The sequence below is a fragment of the Nanorana parkeri genome, unplaced genomic scaffold, assembly GCF_000935625.1.
Source record: "Nanorana parkeri isolate BGI_ZX_2015 unplaced genomic scaffold, ASM93562v1 scaffold1254, whole genome shotgun sequence".
Lineage (NCBI taxonomy): Eukaryota > Metazoa > Chordata > Amphibia > Anura > Dicroglossidae > Nanorana > Nanorana parkeri.
In genome coordinates this window covers 322,133-342,585 of record NW_017307522.1, presented here as the reverse complement: position 1 = coordinate 342,585, position 20,453 = coordinate 322,133, and the positions used below count along the sequence as shown (strand labels likewise).

The 20,453-nt window shown below is 43.1% G+C and overlaps 1 protein-coding gene across 1 annotated transcript in view; it reads right to left on the bottom strand.

Annotated features, from left to right (window-relative positions):
* The window catches only part of PRDM5 (PR/SET domain 5), a 139,838-nt gene extending 119,872 nt beyond the window's left edge, over positions 1-19,966 (bottom strand). The window contains exons 1-3 of the mRNA XM_018568857.1: positions 19,873-19,966; positions 14,085-14,168; positions 6,508-6,630 (exon numbers count right to left, since the gene is read on the bottom strand). Coding sequence (XP_018424359.1) covers positions 6,508-6,630; positions 14,085-14,168; positions 19,873-19,965 — 300 coding nt within the window. The 5' untranslated portion in view covers position 19,966. The remainder of the gene's footprint in view (positions 1-6,507; positions 6,631-14,084; positions 14,169-19,872) is intronic.
* Positions 19,967-20,453: the final 487 nt, after the last annotated feature.

Sequence of the window (20,453 nt, the reverse complement as noted above, 5' to 3'; positions counted from 1 at the left end):
AGTAGTTAGCATACAAGATTCCATACTCTGGTACGTGGAATACAGATTCCAATGGTAAACACACGTACGTAATTTTAACATAACATCATAGAATAGTTGTTTTTCTTCACATGCCTTTTAGTTTGCCACATGCATGTTTCCTTGCTAAGTGAACCTGTCACATCATTTCAGATTATTTATAACACTTATTTTTGACATGCTCATTCTATGGTGCACTTTTTAGTACATTATTTGGATGTTTAACATGCACGCCAAACTACGATACCACTGTATGTACTTAAAGAAGAACTCTGGGCAAATATTTTATCAACCCGTGCAGTGGGGTTACCCCCGCACTGCAAGAATTAACTGCTTGTTTTCGTCTAGGTGCTAAAAGAAAAGTTATATTCACTAAACCGCTGAGCTTGCTCCTGGCTTCTCCAGACATAACCTCATGTATGTCCTTAAAGTCTGAGATGCAGCACAGACCCCTTTTTTGTACAGCCAAGTGCATGAGGCCTTTAAGACGTGTTTGAGATCTTTTAGAAATGATTGACAACCTGCAATTGACCTCTTTCTGACCTTAATTTGGCCCGCTTCAAGCTATTTATAAATTCCCAAAGACGTCTATAGGGAGTGAACAATTCTGTACAGAAAAATCCCATCTTCACAGGAACTAAAGTTGGCCACACATAAAAGGGTCACTGGAGGTTTCGACTGTTCAGAAATTAACATTAAGGCCCCATTCACACTGAGCGATTTATCGTGTGATATCGCACATATATTCCGCGCGATATCACTCTCCAATACAAGTCAATGGAGCTGTGCTCGTCGCTGTCCCGCGTCGCTACTGCAGCACCTTTTTGCCGCGGATCCAATTGCACTCGGTCCAATGCAATCATTTGCACTATATCGCGCGGAAAACCACGTGATATTGCACAAAATTACAATCGTGCGACAAATGCGAGATTTGCAATCCGCTTAGACCCCGTTCACACTGAGCGATTTATCGCACAATTTCAGCTCCAAAATCGCTCAAATATCAGCTCAATGTCGCTCAATGTAGCTTGTCCAATGCATTTCAATGGAGCTGTTCACATCTCACAGCTCAATGTCCCCTGTAGCTCTCGATCAAGCTTGTAGCTCAAACATGACCTATTTTTCGGCGGATTTTGTGCGATTTGGCCCAATATACTTTAATGGTGTAGCTCAATGTCGCGCAGCATTGTCGCACTACGTCGCGCTACAGAAGTGTCACTTTTGCACAGAAATATAAGAAGGAAGGAATGATGTCCCATCAAGACCGCATTTGATTGGTTACAGCCCAACGTAGCAGCTATGAAATCCCGGCGAAAAGTCACGCTACGTAGCGCGACAAAATGTGCACTATAGCTCAATGTAGCTCAATGTCGCTCAGCTCAAAATGCTTTTTTGGATGTAGCTCAGTGAATGGGGTCTTAGAGGGTTATTCACAAAGCTGCCAAAGGCATCCAAGTGAATAAACGACCCGAAGTGAACACTGTTCGGCTATTCACTTCGGGCATGTACGGCTAGTTTCAGCCATACAACAGCTGAAATTAGCCGTACATTGGCTTTCTGCGGCTGGCTTCGGTTCAGCCGAAGTGCAGAAAGAGTTTGACTTAGCCAATCCAACATCTGGATCGGCTAAGCCGAACCTCCGGCAGGGTTCTCGCTGCTTTTCAGCCTAGTCTCATAGGGAACGAATGGCATTGAGTGAATATGAACGGCATTCGGCTCAGCTGTTCAGCTCAGTACCTCCGTGGTACCGAGCAGAATAATAAAACAATTTAAAAAGTTGAAAAAAAGTTAGAAAAAAAACTGTTTCCAAATGTAAATAAATGATCAATGTTTAAAAATAAATACAGATTTTTAAAAAAATAAAGATTATTGAAAAAATAAAAAAAAGCAATGAAAAAGCAAAAATAGAGATCAATGAAAAATAAAATTGCTCGCGGCATTTGGCTATTCATTTACTGCCATTCAGCCCCTATGAGAATAGGCCGAACGGCAGCGAGAAGTCTGCCGGAGGTTCGGCTCAGCCGATCCAGATGTCGCCCTCCTTCTGCACTTCGGCTAAGCCAAACATGTTCGACCGAACTGAAACCAGCCGCAGCAAGCCGATGTATGGCTGAAATTAGCCGTACAAGCCTGAAGTGAATAGCCACACAGCGTTCGGCTCACTTCGGGTCGGTTGTTCACTCAGCTGCCTTCGGCAGCTTTATGAATAACCCTCATAGTCTTTTCCTTCACCCAACGTTTACGTTCAGTGTCCATTGGATGGAGCAGGACACCAATGCCAAAAAGGACAGGACACAAAAACATGCCAATAAGGTTATTTATGCTGTATAAATGTGGTGTTTATTGTATGATTCTATTGTCAATGTTAGAATTGTTTAATTACATATGTATATGTATGGACAATTTGAACAATTTAACACCCCCTTCCCCCATGAAACGTGTAAGTCTGTAGCCATATTTGTTTATGCATACACTGAGGTCTGTAGTGTTTTTAACCCTACTTCAAAAACAAACCATGAAAACTGAAAATCCGCTCCACAGATAAACACACTTTACTGACACTAGCACAAAAAAACAAAAATCACAAGATACACCACATCGAGAAAAACTTTGGTATGGATATTAAAACTGTTTTTCAACATCAAGCAAATGACCACTGAAAATACCAGCAACATACAAAAACAGTAAAAAAAAATATCCCTAGTTAGAAGAAAGCTCTGAGATTGGACATTAGAAATGATTTAATGATCTCTATCAACATATGTTTTATCATACGTTTTTTACATGGCATTTTAATTAGTTTATCCTCACTGAGAATTTAAATGTCGTTAGCACCATCAAAAGTTGCAAAAAAATATTTTCTTCATAGGTTTGATAACCTTGAAATCTGGTATTTAGCAGTCTTTAAAATACACACATCAAGAAGACAGGCTAATTCTGTCCTCCGAGTACCCTTGACATAAATTCTATCTCGATTTTACAACTTGTGTTCCGTTACAAGTTAATCTTGTCTTTGTAGTTATAAAGACTGTACTAGATTTGACGTGTTCACCAAACAGTTCAGCAATATGTAAATTCAAATAAGTAGCTTATCGAAGGTCCTCTCTTTAGGTTTCTTTTCATTGCAATCTGCTGTACTGTGATAGTCTCGTTATATCATTTTAGAAGAGCTTACTAAATAAAATGTAAAGGGAACCTCACATTACAACCTTAGCAATGGAAATATCTACAGGAGAAAAAAAATATATCTTTGCTATATATGCTCTAAACAGATTTTTCAAAGATTATAAAATTATAAATAAAAGTGATGTCCTAGAAGAGCACATTAAATAGTAGCCCCAATACATTATGCTATTACGCCACACTCATAGGGTTATTCACAAAAGGGTGAAGAGTTTGGAGAAGGCAGGAGAAGTGAACAATCTAGGACAACATAGCTGATTTGGAAAAATTCTCCAATTCAGCTCACTTTCCAGTTCAGCTATGTTGTCCTAGATTGTTCATTTCTCCTGCCTTCTCCAAACTCTTCATCCTTTTGTGAATAACCCTGTCTGTCTTCACTTATCCCCTAGGGCAGGGCTCAAAATGTCCAGTCCTGAGCTACTAGACAGGCCTTAAGAGTTACTAGCCACCAGTTGCCCCACCTAACCCTTACCCTGCCCCAGCCTTAACTTTGCCCCTAAACACACCCTCTTAAATAATCTTATGATAATTGCCGCTTGTAAACGGCAGATTAGGGATTCCAGCTGCAGGAAAACGCAAGTTCCTGACACAGGAATCTCTAATCATACCTGAAATATACTATAGGTGTGAATGGGGCCTAATATACACATACACTAAAGGTGCCCATACACCTGCCGATTATCGTACGATTATCGCGGGTGATCCCGCGACCGTACGATAATCGGCAGGTGTATGGGCAGCGTGCCACCGCTTCTACTATACGGTCGTACTACTTTCGTCTTCCAAGCACGCTGTAAAACCTGCGGAAAATCGTACGATTTTTGGCGGGTTGGTGGCGTGGCCCGTTCAGCACTGCAATCATCGGAAGCCCTCCCCTCAGTGGTACGATCTGCCTGTCCAAGATGGGCAGATCGTATGAAATTTTAATGACCTTACAACCATCGCACAACGAAAGTCGTGTGATGGTTGTAAGGTGTATGGCCAGCTTAAAACACAATAATGCACTTCTCAACGTTACCCCCCCCCCCCCGCACAAATGTAATAAAATTCCCCCCACACACAAAAAATAATACACTCCCCCCCGTTATAAGCCCCCCCACACACATAAAATAATATGCTCCCCCCCTTATTAACCTCCCCACACACATAAAATAATATGCTCCCCCCCTTATTAACCTCCCCACACACATAAAATAATATGCTCCCCCCCTTATTAACCTCCCCACACACATAAAATAATATGCTCCCCCCCTTATTAACCTCCCCACACACATAAAATAATATGCTCCCCCCCTTATTAACCTCCCCACACACATAAAATAATATGCTCCCCCCCTTATTAACCTCCCCACACACATAAAATAATATGCTCCCCCCCTTATTAACCTCCCCACACACATAAAATAATAATACACTCAGCCCCCCACCTGTTCACGTCTTTGCAGGGAGGAGGCTGTGAGCAGGATCGATCCCTGGTTATCTGGGGGTGATTAGTGAGGTCTGCAGCAGATCTCACTAATCACCCCCAGATAGCCAGGAATCGATCCTCCTCACATACATTCTATCTTTTTCGGCCGGAGCTCAAAACTGTCAGAGCTCCGGCCGAAGAAAGCCAGAGCTGACAGGAGCTGCTTTGCGGTCTGCATCCGACACAGATGCAGACCGTGGAGCTGCTCCCGCAAGTCAGGTACGCGGTCTGCGACCATGTTGGCCTGCGGACCGGTACTTGGAGACCCAAATTTTCACTCACCCTCACTTTATTTTTACTCGCCAAATGCGAGCAGGCGAATGGAAATTTTTAGCCCTGCCCTAGGGTACACATAATGTACATTGAACAAGTCAACAATTATCACTGAAAGTCCCACCATATTATATCTTGTATCTTAAAGCATACCTTTTTAAAAACTGTTAAAAACACAGTAAAAATACATATACATGAACTTCCTTACCTGCCGAAAATGTGTTACTTTATTTAGACAGTTTTCTAACCCCAACTTCCAATATCATTTTACTTTTTTTACTGCATGCAAAGCAATGCAGCGTGGTCAGGACTGTGATTGGATAGTACTGGAGCATCAACTCACCACAAAGGCCTTACCTGTTTTCTGTCCTCCATTTAAAAAGCTTAGGTTGTTAGATTCACAGCACTGAGCACTGCAATTGCTTGATTGCCTTAAACCGCTGACTGTTTTTCTCCCAGTCTGCATGCAAATGTGCAGGGGATTCAAACAGAATAGTGCTAAAAGACATTGAAGTACTATTGAAAATAAATGTATTTCACTGGATAAACATTTAACTGCATTAACTACCTCCGGGCCGGCCGTTGTAAAAAAAAAACGGCTGGCCGGGAGCTCTCTAGATCTGAGCGGGCGTCTTTAGACGTCCGCTCAAACACGCCCCCTCGCGGGCGCGCGCGCGAGCGGGAAATGCCTGATATTTAAAAACAGGCAGCGATGCCTGTCAACATACAAGCGATCCGCCGGCGGATCGCTTGTATGGGGTAACGATTGGTGCCCCCCCTCTGCGGTCTTCGCCCCTGCCGATGTACCCGCTGGTCGCGGGCTCCGCTGTGCCCGGTGCGAGCCCGGGATCAGCATGGCGCCTGTGTCACAGGGGATCAGAGGGAGCTCGTTACACGAGCTCCCTCCGATCCCCTCTCTTCTGCAAGAAAGCGGAAGTGTTGTATATTACATCACTTCCGCATTCTTGTGTCACTCTCCAGCTTCAGGAACTGGAAAGAAGCTGATGGAGCAGATCTGTGCTTCATCAGCTTCTTTTGGGGGTCCTAGGTGACATTATCGGTCTTGGAGACCCCTGATGTCTCCATAAAGAGGACCTGTCACATATTTTGCTATCACATATGGGGGTTTTATTAGCCCCCGTATGTGATAGCAATAAAGTTTAGTGGAAAAAAAAATAGGAAAAATAAATAAAAGCCCCCCCCCCAAAACAATTTTAAGTTACACATAAAAAAGAATAAAAAAACAACAAACATTTTTAAAGTCCCTATCCATACATACACGCATGAAAACATGCGTCGGGGGCGCATACATGCAAAAAAAGATGATTGCGCCCATTACGCCGCACATGTTACATATTGCCGCGAACGTCACAGTGAGAGCAATGCCATAATAAATGCGTTGAGCCTAAAATCCATACATATAAGGGCAAATGGTACATAACATTACACAAATATACATAACTAAGTCAGCCTTTTATGAAATAAATGATAAACTATTTGCACAAACATATCCCACAAGTTGTGAAAGAGTGCCCATCACATAAATGTATTTAGGAAAAAGTGACCTGGATAGCTGCCAAGTTCTTCTGCTCCTGGGATGGTGCCTCATGGACAAAGCGTAGCCAATTGGAATGGCGTGGATTTGTGGCATCTAAAACATACAACACTTCTCCTTTATTTCCTCGGACCTGAAAAAGACATAATTTGAATACAGAATGTTTCCTAGAAAAATAGGAACTGAAAACCATGTATGAAAGTAACTGCCTATATATAATGATAGTGAAAGGGGACTTTTTTTTAAAGCATGGAATGGATAGTTTGCCATTTACTTATATTGGAAACAAACTCTGATGATTTTGCCCATGTATAAATCTGATCTGGCCCTTTAAAACTATTTACAATAAGTTCTTTTTAGTGAAATGATGCCACCCTATATTGGGTATTTTTTTCAGTTTCAATATTTATATTACATTTCATATGCAAACATAGTAAAGAATGGTTTCCCATGCAACAAATATCCTTACTCTCTTGTCTACTACAGCTGTTGATGAACTCTGGCATCCTGCATTATTTTAGCTCGTTCTACTCCATCTATTGCTTTAAAACTTTATTTTGGCCCTGCTCTCTTTCTTCTGCCTCCTGGATTCCCCTAAACACATCTACAATCTTGTTCCTGTCTTTTTTACATATCCAAGCCATCTAACATGTTTGCTACTACTACTTGGACATTCGCAGTTGCTATGTCATGACTTCATTTTCTTCTCATCCCTTCTCTTCTTCCAAACAGGTACACAGTTTTAACCTCTCCTTTACTGCTCCATCCTGAATGAATATCAGCTGCAACCCACTTTTCATGCTACACAGATTTGACCTACAACTGTAAATTTGATGCCTATATTATTGATATATACTTATTTTCCTGTTTTGTTTGTTTAAAAAGCAATGTTATCTTTAAGGCCTATGTCGGTCTTGTCTTAGTGTGAAATGTTTGCTTTTTCATCCCATGTGTCTTGTAGAATTTCCTAATTGAATAATTGGCATACACTCCCCCACCCCATAGTCCTATAAATTAGATGTGCTTTTGGGGGAAGGCACATTTGCCACGGGGCATTGGCATTTTTGCTATGTCCATTTTAACATAAGTGTCAGGTGTGAATATTATTTGTTCTATTGATGAACTGATTAATATGTTTAAACTTGTACAATACTAATGGTGTGCTTTCTCGAGTGAAATCAAGCTATCACAACTGCAAGATAAATTCTTCCAGCGTTGAACTTCCAGCGTTGACTGGAGGGACGAACGGGGGAGGGGGCGGATACAGCTGGCTCTGCCTCTAGATAGGCAGAGCGTGCTGTCAATCACGCACCCGGGTCGATCTTGACAGTATTGTCGGGATCTGTCCCGGTTGCGGCAGGCTCAGTATAACGCGAGCTATAGCTCGCGGTATACTGAGCTTTGGGTCACGGGAGGACGCTAGTTTATGTCCTCCCGTGACCCTTAGGAGAACTATGGGGAAAAACTATGGGGAAAAACACTTACCCCATAGTTCTTCTTTAAACTTTCTTTCCTTTACCCCTCCTCTCCACCCCACAGATTATATATTTCCCCCTCTATCCTGCCCTCTCCCTATTACTGCACTCACCAACTCCTGCTCATTCTGAACCCACATGCTAGGGTTAGCATGTGGGTTCTGAACCCACATGCTAGGGTTACATAAAACTTCTTCCCATCTCACTTGCCTCACCTTCCTGCTTCTTCTGACTTCTGGGAATATTTCTCACAATCCTGGCCCTCTGTCATCCAATATTCACCCCTTCAAACCAGCACCACCTTTCTTGTGGCAGCAGCCGCAATACACACACTAATTTATATTCTGCTTCCAAGAACCAGTCCACACTTCTCACATGCCCTCTGGAATGACTGCTCTGTCTATAATAAGCTCACCGCTGTCCATGATATTCTTATCTCCAATTCCTTTACCATGCTTGCTGTTACTGAAACCTGGCTTCAGGAATCTGACTCTGCCTCGCCTGCTGCTCTCTCCCATGGTGGCCTCCACTGGACTAACACAATCAGATCCAGTGAACGTAAAGGAAGGAGGTGGAGTGGGAATCCTTCTATCCCCACAATGCACTTTTCAAGTTCTAACTTTAACTCAATCCCTCTCCTCTTTTGAAGCCCACTGTGTTCAGTTATTTTCTCCAGTTTCCCTAAGGATTGCTGTGATTTATTGGTCTCCTGCACCGGTATCTTGCTTTCTTGAGGATTTCTCTGTCTGGCTACCCTACTTTCTCTCCCCTGAATCACCCACTATCATTCTTGGTGACTATAACATGACTATTAAAGGACAATTTTGGGAACAGTGAAATATACTCATCCCCATAATTGAAGCCGACATGTGACACTGTAGCTGTCACATGTCGGCTCTATTGATCGAGAACTGACATACCGCTAATTGCTCAGTTCACGATATTTACCCTGCAGAGACTGTCAGTCACCGCTCCCTGCAGGGATTTGCCCCTCCCCTCTCCATCCCTCCAGCACTAACTGCAGGGACAGATGGGGTAGGGGGCGGGCACAGCTGGTTTTGGTTCTAGAGAGAGCCATCAGGGGTGGATCTGGACAATTTTGTCGGGATCCATCACGACTGCAGTGTGGCTGTTCTTGCTATTACGCCTTTCTGCTGCTTTTGAAACAGTTGGCCACCTGCTGCTCCTCAAAAATATCTGCTCACTTGGCCTCCAAGACTCTGCTTTCTCCTGGTTCTTCTCCTAACTATCTACATGTTTCTTTAGTGTCACCGCTGTCATATCAGTCTGGATGTCACACCACTTCTTAAAACTCAATCTTTCATGTTATTATAATGCCTACTAACTGCATATCTATTTCTGTGACTTCAATTCAGAGTCACAGAACTTGTTATTTTATCTTTAAAGTAGTACTCCAAGGAGTAATTAAAAAAAAATACTGGCAGTTCCCCCACTCTTAGTCATGCACACTACCTGTTTAGTCTGGTGGGGCTCTCCACATTTCCACAGGCTTCCTCCCTGTCAGACAACTGGTACCCAAAGCTGTTCCTCTTACCTTTCTCCACGTTCCCACAGGCTCCCTCCCTGCCAAACAACAGGTCCCCCGAAGCTGCTCCTCTTCCTCAATCTCAAGTTGGGTACACAATGCGCAGTGTGTGGGTATTACATATCAATGCATCATGACATTATATTCAGAATTAATTGTTTCGTGTTCACTAAGTGTGTCCCCATGTCTGACCATGTCTTTAAACATTTGTATGAATAAAGGTCTAAGTTCCAAGTACTTATGAATTAGGAATGTGGGAGAAAAGAAGTAATAACATACCATACAATATTAGTAGTAATGTTGTAATGTACATAAACTTAGGGGTATGAAGGTTTCATAAGCATTATGTTTAATATTAAAAGTGAAATAAGAGGAGAGACTAATGGACAATGGAAGATATCCAATGTCTAGCCTAAGCATCATGCAATAATTGTAAAGCGTATACAGCGAATCTTCCCTAAGTTCTTCCCATGCACGCGTCTTTCTGGTCACAAGAATGTAATATTTTAAAGTTATTACTGAAGAACCACCACTGCAATACAGTTCAATTCTCATACCTAGGGAGGTAGAGGATTATTGAAAAGGTTCATTAGAAGTACTGTACATATTTTTAGAGAGTGTTTTATTGATGAAATATTCGACTGGGCCTTTCTAAAGAGGTAACACCACCCACAAGAGGAAGTCTGTTGCTACAGAAAAAAATTTCAGGATCTGCAAAAAAATCCAAAGACAGATTTTCTATTAAGTGTAAGGTAATGTGTACAGTGTGATTTGGGACGCTTACTAATACTTGTTGAGCTTAAAGGCGCCAAATCTTTCTGATGTTTTGCAGACTTTGAACTGTACTTCAGCCTTACTCAACCAGGATTGTGTGGCACCCTGTAGTGCCTTCTGGGTTTGTCAGAGGTACCTTCAAATTTTTACATGTCATGTATTTCCATGGTGCAGTCGAGCCGGACACCAACATCATGGAAATGCATGAAGCTAATCCAGAACGGGCTGTAACCAGGACCTCCCTGAGCATTCAGAAGAAGATAGAAGTTCACCTCTGTCCGGACCTACTCCACGACCCGCTTTCTGCCATCCTGGCGCAGCTGCACTGTGGTGAAGATTATAATGTAGGTGAATGGGGGGGAGGGGGGACTAAGGACTCTGATGGGAAGAGGGGTTCCTAATGTGAAGGGGGCTTCTATATATATTTGCATGAATTTCCCCCTAAAAATGCAAACCGGGCCCTCATTTAGTATCAACGTCTGCTATGGATTTTGTAGGAACCACACATCATTTTTTTTCATTTACCTTTTTTACATTTTAGACCAAGGTGCCTCGAGATTTTTAAAGGGTGCCGTGGCTGAAAACAGGTTGAGAAACGTTGCTCTAGCTACAGCAAACAAAAGATGCTTTAGTCAAAAGCACAATAGTAAGTTGACCATATTTTCTAGCACATAACTTTTGTTTTTTGAAGCCAATAGACTTAGTAAAACCATATAGGTATTATTTGGTTACGACAGAGTGTTCCATTGTTAAAAAGTTTTGTGGACCCATAAATCTCTGTTTTCAATAAACACAGAGCTACATTTTTTTTCTACAGCCAGTATTAGCTCAATTTAGCATGGAATAGAGCACAATTATAGTTATGGCAAGGTTAAGCCTAGAACTCCATCAGAGAGTCACCCTGCTAGAGTTCAGGACAGTTACAAGCAGTTAGTGATTCAGCTTTTCAAATCTATCCCAAAGTAAGAAAAACGATTTTGACCTGTCTGCATTTGTTATTTTTAACACATTTTGGAAATTATTCAATTAAAACCAATGCAAAGAGGGTACAAAATGAATTTACTAGCATGAATTAAACCTAATCAATATGACTGCAATGACTTGAACTAGGGTTGTGCAGTTTGAAAAACATCACTGTCCTTTGCACTACTTTGATGAATAAGTCTGATTATAACAATACCATGTTCAGTATACCTTGTCTACAGCAAATTGTTGTACAGCATGTGTAATATATTTGGATTGCAGGCATGTATTCCCACCCTACAATGCAGGTAAAATCATGTTTGTGTCCATATAATGGTGTACTGCATGCACATGATTAGAGGTCCAACGTACATCTCAATTTAAAACATGTTTACACAGTGATACAATACAAATGTATACTGTTTGAATAGGGCATCCATTAAATTAGCCTAAGACTATCCCATCGCTAGCAAAACAGAATGATTCCCAAAGCGGAAGAATATCTAATTTACCTTTGGCACACTTTACCAGAATCAATATTCTTCGAGATTTAGTGAAAACTGACCATACCTTATCTTATTATCCAGTGTAATCATATCTCTTCTATAGATAATGTCCTTCTTACAGACTATACAGCATTGTATAAACATATCATAATGTCATTAGTTTTAACTTTATATCTACTCAGTTTGGGTTCCCCAGTTGCAGTGCAATGTATGCAAGTTGCATGTTTTAGATGCGTTTCACATGAATTTTACTCCTGGCCTTTTTAACGCACCGCAGCACAACACCCTTAAAATCTGCAAATGTCAAGATATCAAGTCATCCCATTTACCTTAAAAAAAAATGAAAGCCTTTTTATTTCCACTCTCACTACATTTCACTGAGACATAAAGGTCCTAGGCTTTGCTTTTAAACTGTAATTCAAAAGCCATATACCTAAACACCTTTGACACATTATATATAGACTTCATATATAAGCATGTGTATTCAGTATTCATTTCAAGTGCTTAAATGTATGAAAAATGTCATGTTTCAAATATAGGTGTAGCTTTTGGCCTATTTACGTTGCATATCTGAGCTGCAGGATATTCTCCCTTCCTACCAATGACTAACAGAGTGCAGGGAGAGGTGAGGGAAGGAGGACTTTGGCTGGCTACAACAGTGGCCGGAGCTAAAACTCACCCTAAGCAACCAGGGAGGAGAGAATCGGATTGGCTGACAGGAGTACAATCCGCCCACCAGACTCAGAGCAAAGGGAGAGCTCGAAGAACGGATTGGTTACAGGACAGGAGAGAGGACAGACTGTACTGTGGGGAGAGAGTCATGAGGGGTACAGGCTGGAGACAAGCAGTGTAATCCTGTGGGGAGTGAAATGTGCTGGGAGCCCACAGAGGGAGTTCAACAGATCACGAAGGAGGTGCCGGCTTGAAAGAAAGACCCAGAGTATCATGTGCTGCCTTTTGCCTGACCTCACCCAGAAGTGTGCAAGTGAAAGCGGAGATCAGCCAGGGACAGTACAGTCTACACCTTTGCCATAATTCACCCAGAGGAACTGCAGACTACTCTTTTTCCGCCTTCATCCAGTCCTTAGGGGAAACATCTGTGGAGCATCAGTGTGGAGAGAGGCCTATTGGCCAACACTGTGTTATTATGACGCTTTTTGCTAACATGTTGTTGCCGTCTGAAGAGTTCAGCCCAAGAGGACTGTATTGCTGACCTTTTAGTGGATTCCAAATATTCTCACCGGAAATTGAGCACTCCACCAGGAATTAAAGGGCCCCAAAGGAGACGTCTTTGTATAAAAATCTTTGCTGATGCTTCTCTGCTATTTGGATGGAGCTCTGTGATATGTGTTGCAAAAGCTCCTCTCCAGTAGTTTCTGCTATACTCAGCTGCACAGTTTTATACCATCCAGTGTCCTTCATCATTATCAACTAGGGTGAGAAATAGGTTGAGAAAATGGAAACTCTCATACTGTACATACTCATATGTATGCTTTACTTTCAGCAAGCAAAATGGTGAGAATTCATTTAAGGACAAACAAAAATGCAATGGGAGGATTTCCCCATTATTGCTGTTTTGTTGACAACTCCAAATTTCTGATTGTCCCTCACTTTCCTTACCAATGACAGTGGTTATCAGGACAAATAGAGAGCATAACAGTCCCTAAGGCCCCATTCACACCAGGGTGGAAGCATTTCAGCACGGCTCCCGTGCGATTTTTAAAAAGGGCGTCTCAGCGCTTAAAACGCAAATAAAAATGCGCTGATCCATTGCAATCTATATGGAAACCATGCTGATTAGCGCAAAAAATAGCTCAGGGAGCACTTTGGGCGGCAGGTGGTTCGGATTGCATGGAGCCATGCAGTCCCCATATGGAATGTATGGGATTGTTCATGTCGGCGGTTAAGCGCGACCAAACCGCCCTGGTATGAACGGGGCCTAACAGACGCAACAACCGTAATAACTGCTGTGCTGGTGACAAGCATTTTAATGTTAAGAAGAAGATAATCAGGCTTGGTTCAGGAACTACTGTATATCTGTCACAAACCTTTCCATGTCTATGAGAAGCCAGTACAAGCCAAAGCTACCTACTGACATCTGAATATTTTAATTTTGGGAGGACTAAGTATCATCTGGGTTGTCTGTGGGGTATGCCAGTCTTCAACAAACCAGTCTTCGAAATAAGATTGATAGAAAACCCAATTATCACACGATTCTGCCAAAATTGTCGGCCTATATGCTTTACAGATAAAAAAAACAACACTGTCCCACAGTCATTTCACTTGTAACAAATACAATCTAAACAGCAACATTTGACATTACCTCCCACATCAGTCTGTTGTCCATAGTTTCATCCAACTCACTGGGGATTCTTTTTTCTCCAGCAAACGGACCAAACTTTTCACCCTTTTAAAAGAAAAGTAATTTAGTTAATGTATGGAGAAATTAGCACCACTCATTATTCTGGTCAGACTTTTATATTGTAGTACCAAATCAGAGATTTATCTTAGTTAAACTGTAACAGATAACGTAAAAAGTACCTGGCCAACATGGTCGGAAAATCTGACCCCAACACAATGATTAGTATATAGCACTTTTATAGGTAAATATTGGTCAGTCAACTCACCAAAGTCATGATTTTTGAAGGCTTTGGTAACACACAAGCAAAGAGGGATGCACATCTAAAGGCTACTGAATATTCATAGATCTCATTACAACAAGGAGACTGACTGTGTGATTACAGATGACAGATTAGCCAACTTAACACTGACTTTTAGCAAGCACACTGGAATGCTTTATCTTATTATTCACAGAACAGAAGCAGGTAAGCATCTACAATAGCATTTGCAAATCCTGCAAAATACAGTTTATAGCTGACCAAAACGGAGAAAAGGAGGTTGTGAAGGTTTACTATTTTGTTTATTGATGTGTGATACTTAATTAGTATCCATGTTACTGTTAGTATTCATGATACTGTGTTCAGTGGTGTATTTTGGTTATGTGCTGCCCTAGGCAAGACTAAACTCGGGCACCCTCCTCAATATAAAGAATACATTGCTGTCCCCAGCCTGCTTCTGGGACATCCCACCATCAGATCACATGCTATGGCCAGCCCCAAGCCACCCGCTGCTTCTCCTCCCCCGTGTGTACAAAGCCAGCCGGGGCGCAAATCGCTGGGTCCTCCCCTCCACCAGGCAGCTCTCTAAGTAGGCAGCCGCTCTTAGGGCCTTGCGGCCGCCTAATTTGCCCCATTAGGCAGCCACTGCTGCCTGATTCTGTGCCGCCCAGCCTCGGCCCACTGGGCAAGTGCCCAGTATGCCCAAAGGCAAGTCTGGCCCTGTCTGCCTCATTGGTTTGGGGCGGTGTTTTCTGCTGCCTCCCTGGAAAGTGCCGCCCTAGGCAAATGCCTAGTTTGCCTTACGGTAGATACACCCCTGACTGTGTTAACAGTGGCTGGGCAAATCCCAGGAGCCAGGTAGCCGATGCTCCTTAAAATGTACAGCTGGCATCCAAATTTTGAGGTTTTCTCTAGTTGTCAATGGAGCTGGCTCCTAAAAAAAACCCAGCTGGCTCCTGGATTGGACAGACCAGCTCCTGAATTCCATATTAATTGGTCCACTCCTGGATTAGGGCCAGTTTCTTTAGACCCCTTCCCACTTTTGACCAGAAAATAACAAATTAACTACACACTAGTAAAGTCATGCCTGTGCTATAGCTTTCAATAAGCAAGCTCACATGGTAAGACTGACAGCACTATGCTATGCAAGGCCTACAGCAGGGGTGCCCACAATTTTTGTGTTATGATCTACTTTTCAAATGACGAGCTACATGAGATCTACCAACGGAAAAAAACTCCCTCACTCTCTCTTCTGGCTGTCTATCATTGCTCTCTCTCCTGGCTGTCTCTCCTCTCTCTTGCAACAGGCTGTGTAAACTAATATTCTTTGATGCAATACATAGCACTTTGATCACCAGTATCCATCAGAAAGGAGTCAGGGAGCTTGGCTCAGCAGACTCAGGCTAATAGGTAATCATGTGTGCACAGCTAAATAAATATACCAAAATGGAATAAAGGGGCCACCATTCACACCTTTCGTGATCTACCAGCATCAGCTTTGAGAGCTACTGGAAGATCACGATCTACATAATGGGCACCCCTGGCCTACAGTGATTGCCTCTTTCTGGAAGGTGTTGATATGGGCACCAAACGACATTGCTTTCCAAGCAATCTCATAATCATGAATGCTTAGGTGACCAGAATACTTATGTTTATGAACCTGGACCCATATACTTCATCAGATTGTCAGATCGTATATGTATCTGTAGTACTGACCATCCCCTAAGAGCTTGTTCCCACCAAATGCAGACCAGATCTGCATGAGTTTCTGCACTCGCAGTGCAGTGGGTTGTGCCGCGTCTTTGCCACGGTTTTTGCCGTGTTTTTGATGCGTTCCGGGCCGTTTTATGTTTTTTCGTTTAGAATGGCCTTTTAGTGTGTTCCATGGCGTTTGCATGCGTTTTTTGATGCGTTCCAGAGCAGGTGAAATAGGGCTTGCTGCAGTTCTTTCACATGCTCTGGAACTGAACCCTGCGGTGTGAACTAGAACCCAAAATACCATTGGAATACATTGGACGCAGTTTTTATCCGGTCTGTAACTGCTCTGCCCTGCTCCTGGAACGCGCTTGGTGTGAACAAGGCCTAAAGTCTATGACCAACTGTAAGCAGGCTATACAGTGTGAAATTATTTTTCTAGTGATACAAACCGGTCCACGCATTGCTAGAGATAAAACCAATTAAATACTGTATATTGCACTGCCAGCAATGCCAATTAAAAAAAAAAACAAGCTTCTATCTGCCACGAAAGTCCTTGCTGTTGGCAGAATTTGCTTAATCATGTAAATCAATGATGGCACTCATGACTCCCAAACAGTTCATATGTTTGACTTTCTGTCACATCTAATAGAGGAATCTATCAGTTTATTACTGACCTTGCTAAATGGTGCTCCCATTGCCATTTTATTCTTATTATTAAAGCAGCACCTTATTGAGAATGAGTCGTTCACAAAAAACACTATACCATAGTGGTCTACAATAACAATGCACAGAAGAGCTTACAATCTTGCCAAGGGAACTTCCATGAAGTAGATGTAACCCCAATCACTAAGATTTCATATAATGTTAAAGTGCAACTGAAGCCAGAATATTTTTTTTTAGTTTTGGATGGAATGGAGAGGGATATTGTTGTCTGTGTCCATGTTAGGCAGATTCACTCTCTCTCTATTTTTCCTGGTGACCATTATCACTCAAAGTGAAAGAAAATCCCAAATGTTGGGTTCTCATCAGAACAGGAAACGATGAGAAATCTTCCAATGGGGACAGCACTTCTGGTGCTTTGGAGGGATTTCTCCTCACTGCTGTTGTGTCTATCGGACAGGCAGTAAAGAGAAATCTAAGCAATGGGACACGGGCAAAAAAAAAGGTGCCTGGGGTTATAACCCTCCCTTACTCTATCCAAAACAAAAACAAAAAAAAGAGGTTTGGCTTCAGCTCCACTAGAATCTCATTTAAAAATAAATTTTCAATCTTAAAAGATTTTCATAAAGCTTTCATAAAAAGATACTTTATAATTCTGACATTTAGTTCTTATTTCAGGCACTTTGTGATACAGAGTGACAACACTCTGTCCCTGTAAAGATAGGAGTCACCAGCACTTACCGGTATTTGTAATGTGCAAAAAGGAAAGCACTTTTATTGATACGTCACATGCTTTAAGAAGCCAGCGTTTCAGGGCCGCGCATGTCGCCCTGATGAAGGGACCCTGCGCGGCCCCCGAAACGTTGGCTTCTTGACGCATGTGACGTATCAGTAAAAGTGCTATACTTTTCACACATTACAAGTGAGTGCTGGTAACTTCTATCTTTACTTGGACTGTAGCACGGTACCATCCTTGTCATCATTTCGAGCACCAACGGACATTTCGTTTGGTTCAAGCGCTGTATGGTGTGCAGGTGATTCTCTAACGCTATTTGAACAATCTATCCCTGTCACTGCTGTCCTGCATTGTCCCACTGTCACATACAGTTTGGGTGGAGACTACAAGTGGGCGTGCCAATTCTCAATGTGTAGGAGTGGACCGCTGTTGTCACCAACAGGAAACCCACCCTAAGAAATGCCATGAATCCATTGCTAGAGAGCATGTAGACCGGAGTTGGCTGCTAAAGATCAGCAGAACTGAGATGCAGCAAAGGATGAAATAAAGTGAGGGAAGTATGATACCCAGCACATTTTGCAAACACATGTCATTCACTTAGCTTTTACATGTACTTAAATAGCCACCCTCTAGAAGGAAGGACAGTGTCGGCACCAATTCAGAGATGATTTGAGGATGTACAGACGAGTGATACACAAATCACAAATAAGATACATTTTTGTTAATAGTTAAGTTACCTGAATGCATATTTAAGATTTAACTCCTGAGTTCAGTGTCACTTTAAATAGCCTGTATAGAGCTGTGGGAGGGACCTATCCGGCCCCACCCACTACAGCCTAGATGCAGAAAACTACAGCAGGGGGTGGATACAAGACCAGTCACCCTACACAAGGAGAGAGAGCAGCAGTGACAGGTCTTTATTACAGGAAGCTCCTGCACAGAGACAACGTTTTACACTGGATTACTGCACAGATCTGGAAGATATATATATACGCAGAGCACCCCAAGATTCAAGAAGTAATAGACATGCCTCTGGTATTTAGACAATATTTTTTTATCCCTGGGGTCAGCTTTAAAAAAAATGTATGAAATGTTAATGAATATAGATCTGAATTAAATTGGGCCTTTATATCTGCCTGAAATTCAGTTTACAGGGCTCCTTCACACCATCTGCGTGACTGCCTTGTCTTGCGTTTGGGCTGCACTGGAAAAAATGGGCAGCTGAGCCCGAGTGCAAGATAAGACAATGTGCCTTGTCATAGATGGTGACAGTTTACACCACTGCATTCTGTTGGTGTGCGCTTCCAAAAAAAGTATGGCATGCAGTATTTTTTTAAGCACAGCGCAGTGAGACAGGGAACAACCACATTGCACTGCGGTGAGCCCATAGAACCGAATCAAATGTCACTTGTGACATTTCAATAAAGTTCTACCAAAAAAAGAGAAGAAAGTGCTATGCAGCTTGATCGAGCTCATCAGCACTGAGCAGCCCCACACACAGCAGCAGCCGTGCGGTCGAGCGCGGCTGCTGCTGTGAACAAGCCCTAAAGCCAGCGACGGCCCCGGGGTGGATGTCATGACCGTGCTGTGACATGATCAACTATGCGCGGCGATGTATTTCACTGCCGGCAGCCATCTTGGGGATTGGACATCAAAAAACAGAGGAGATATTGACCTGGCGGGATCAGGTATGCCGCCGATTCCCCCAACTCTCTCTCATGCCACAGTTGCGCTTTCGGGCCATGGCCAATTGCCCGACTTTTAAGAGGGGGTGAGACCAAAATGACTGTCAGTCATTTTGGTGTCACTCCCCCTGATGGTGTCACCCAGTACGGATCGTGCCACTGCCTAAAGCCCATCTCCGGCCATACCAAAAAACACCCCTTACCGTTCTTGCGTTCTGGATTATACCTAGGGGACCGGAGTAAAGTCCTTTTACGTACCTGATCCCTTGTCCGCTGGCGGTCAGTGCTCACCTCTCTCCCCATCCACTTGGCGTTCTTACGTCCAATGCAGTTCTATGGAACCTTCATTAGACGTAACGGCGTCAGCGGTCCTTAGATCGCCAGAATGAAGAGGAGATAAGTCTGCGGAGACCGGTCTAGCCAACAAGAACAGGGGTCAAGTAAGTAAAACAGCTTTTTCCTGTCCCTAGGCATGAAGCAGCACTTAACCCTTGCAGTGCGGGGGGTGGGACATTTTTTTGGATTGCCTTTAACCAGCAAAGGTTAGGTAATTGGTCAGCCCGTGTGTGTGTGTCTATGTGCTCCCCCTAGTAGCTTGTCATGCATCCCTTCTCCCTGTACACGGAGCCGAGCAGTGTAGACGTGGCATCTCCCCTCCCGGCTGCCTGAACTAACACCCGAGAGCCCGGCTCTCCGTCCCCTCGTCACACGAACCTTTTTCACTCTCCTGCTGGTGTACAGCCCCATCCCGTCTTGGACGTGGGAAGACTTCAGAGAAAATCTGTCTGGCACGTACATGCCCAGCATGTTTATGGCTTTCTAATAGATATGAGCGGGCACAGGAGAGTGGCCGGACTGGGTGGAGGTGGCAGTTTATTTCATGGTGTGGGCAGCAGTGAGGGGGGGCAGTCAGTCGCTGCCGGGCACACGAACTCCACGTCCCGTGTCTTCTTCTCTCCGGTGCCCTCACTCCGGTACAGGGCGGAGAGCTGCCTTCCTATTGGCTGGAAAGTTTGGCTCGTCCCAAAGCCCGGCTGAGGAATGAAGGATGACTTCACTCCTGGGTCATTCCTTCCCCCTCACATACAGAAGAATCTCCTGATATTTACTAATATTGCCATGTCTGCGCTGGGGGGGAGGGTTGTAATACCTGGTTTTCATCTAACATACATATAAGGCGTATGATTAAAGCCACTGGCACTGCAAGGGTTAACTGCTGCTTTATACCTAGGGGATAGGAAGAAGCTATTGTATTTACACGTTTGCAGCCAAAGTGGGATAACACACACTTTATA